The 1,837-nt window shown below is 21.8% G+C and overlaps 1 protein-coding gene across 1 annotated transcript in view, besides 2 other annotated features; it reads right to left on the reverse strand.

The window, feature by feature from the left end:
• EDI_071760 (leucine-rich repeat-containing protein, putative) overlaps positions 1-874 on the reverse strand; it is a gene marked incomplete at both ends in the record, with an annotated part of 1,017 nt that extends 143 nt beyond the window's left edge. Inside the window, one exon of the mRNA XM_001733264.1 lies at positions 1-874. This exon is cut by the window's left edge and continues 143 nt beyond it. Within this exon, the coding sequence (XP_001733316.1) occupies positions 1-874 (874 nt within the window).
• Positions 875-929: 55 nt separating this feature from the next.
• Positions 930-1,151: a sequence feature (AT_rich).
• A 445-nt stretch (positions 1,152-1,596) lies between these two features.
• Positions 1,597-1,786: a microsatellite.
• Between the last annotated feature and the right edge of the window lie 51 nt (positions 1,787-1,837).

The raw sequence follows: 1,837 nt of genomic DNA on the forward strand, positions 1-1,837 counted from the left end.
ATTTTTCTTCTTGAAGTATTTGTAGTTCTTCCAATCGTTTTGCTTTCTTTTCTTCTTCTTCTCTAATTGTTTTGAAATAATTATGAGCATCATTTTCTGAACACCCTAAACATTTAGCAAAGAATCCAATATGATCCATACAATCTTTTTTGTATAGTTCTTCAAATTCTTTTGTCCCACAATCTTTAATAAATGCTTGTGGTTGTTTAGTTTCATAAGAAGTTTTATATTTTTTTTCTAACTTTTCATTCATTAAAAGTTTAAAATTTCTTAATTGATTTAATTTACAGACTGTAAATGGAATAGTTCTAAGTCTATTATTTGATAGCTCTAATGTATCAAGACTCTTTAATGATCCAATTCCTGGTGGTAACATTGACAATTTGTTGTGGGTACAAACTAAGGTTTTAAGATTTACTAATTTCTCAATTTCATTTGTAATATAATCAAATTCATTGAAATTCATTCTTATTTCTACTAATTGAGAACAATAACTAATTCCCTTTGGAAGAACAGAAAGTCTATTATGAGTTAAATTTAGTGAACGCAATTGAGAATACATAAAGAAATTACTTGGTAATGAAGTAAGCATATTGTATGAAATAGCAAAATTTTTTAATTTAAGTAAGTTGGTAACTTGTTTTGGAAGTTCTTTAATTTGGTTATTATTAAGATTTAAGTCTTCAAGATTAAATAATTCTCCAATTTCTATTGGTAAATCTCGAATTTCATTAAAGGCAAGGTTCAATGATTCACATGAAGTAACAGTATTGATGCTTGGTGGTAATTTTTTTATTCCTTTTTTACAAAAAGTTAATTTCTTTTCTTTGTTATCTGCTGCTTTTTTTATGGCTTTTTCAAGTCCTGCTCCCATTTTTTTCTTTTTATATAATTTTTAAGATTCTTCCTTGTCTTTTTTTGATGAATTGAATATTAAACTTTTAATATCATTTTTATTTATTATTAACTATAATTTTCTTTTCAAGTTAAAATTAAAAACTAATTTCTCTTTTTAAAAATAAAAATTCTTTTCTATGACATTTTATTTAAAAAATAAATATTTGTTTTTCTAGTTATTTTATTTTAATAACAATTAATCACATTCATAATTTGAAATTGATAATTTGTTTAATTGTAATAATTTTTATTAAGAACAGTTTACTAACGAATGTGTCAATTGAATAATACTACAATCAAGTACGTGAGTAGAAATAAGCAAAGTTGAGATAATTAATTTAGTTTTCATTTAAATTATTGGTATTTGATTAATTGTGTTTTGATAATGAGAAATAAAGTGTTAAAGAATAAACAGAATTATTATGAATGATAAAAAATGAATATGATAAATTCCATGTTGTGTGTTGATGTTTGTAATGATTCATTAATTTTTAACTATTCATAAAATTGAACAATCAGAGTTTATGATTTATTGAATGAAATGTTCATACTCATGTTATAATTTATGTTTTCAGAACTATAAAAGACTAATTCTCTATGACTTTTCAATAATTCATACAATGAAATAATTCCATTCTTATATAAAAAGATAACTCTTATTCATTTCATATTATTATCAAATACAAACTCTATCATCATTTATATTCTCTTTTATTTCTTTGTTATTGTATTCTTTTTAATTATATTCTTTATTACATCATTATTATGAATATTATATTATGTATATTTCTAATCTTCTTTCTTTTGATCATTTCTCTTTCTATCATTATATCTTATTATTCTATTATCAATATATTTTGATTAATTTATTATTTTCTATGTTCATTTTCATTGAAAAAATAAATAATTTCATCACTCTTTATTGTGATAGTGAAAATAC

The sequence above is a fragment of the Entamoeba dispar genome, genomic scaffold (genome assembly GCF_000209125.1).
Source record: "Entamoeba dispar SAW760 scf_1105229459457 genomic scaffold, whole genome shotgun sequence".
Lineage (NCBI taxonomy): Eukaryota > Evosea > Mastigamoebida > Endamoebidae > Entamoeba > Entamoeba dispar.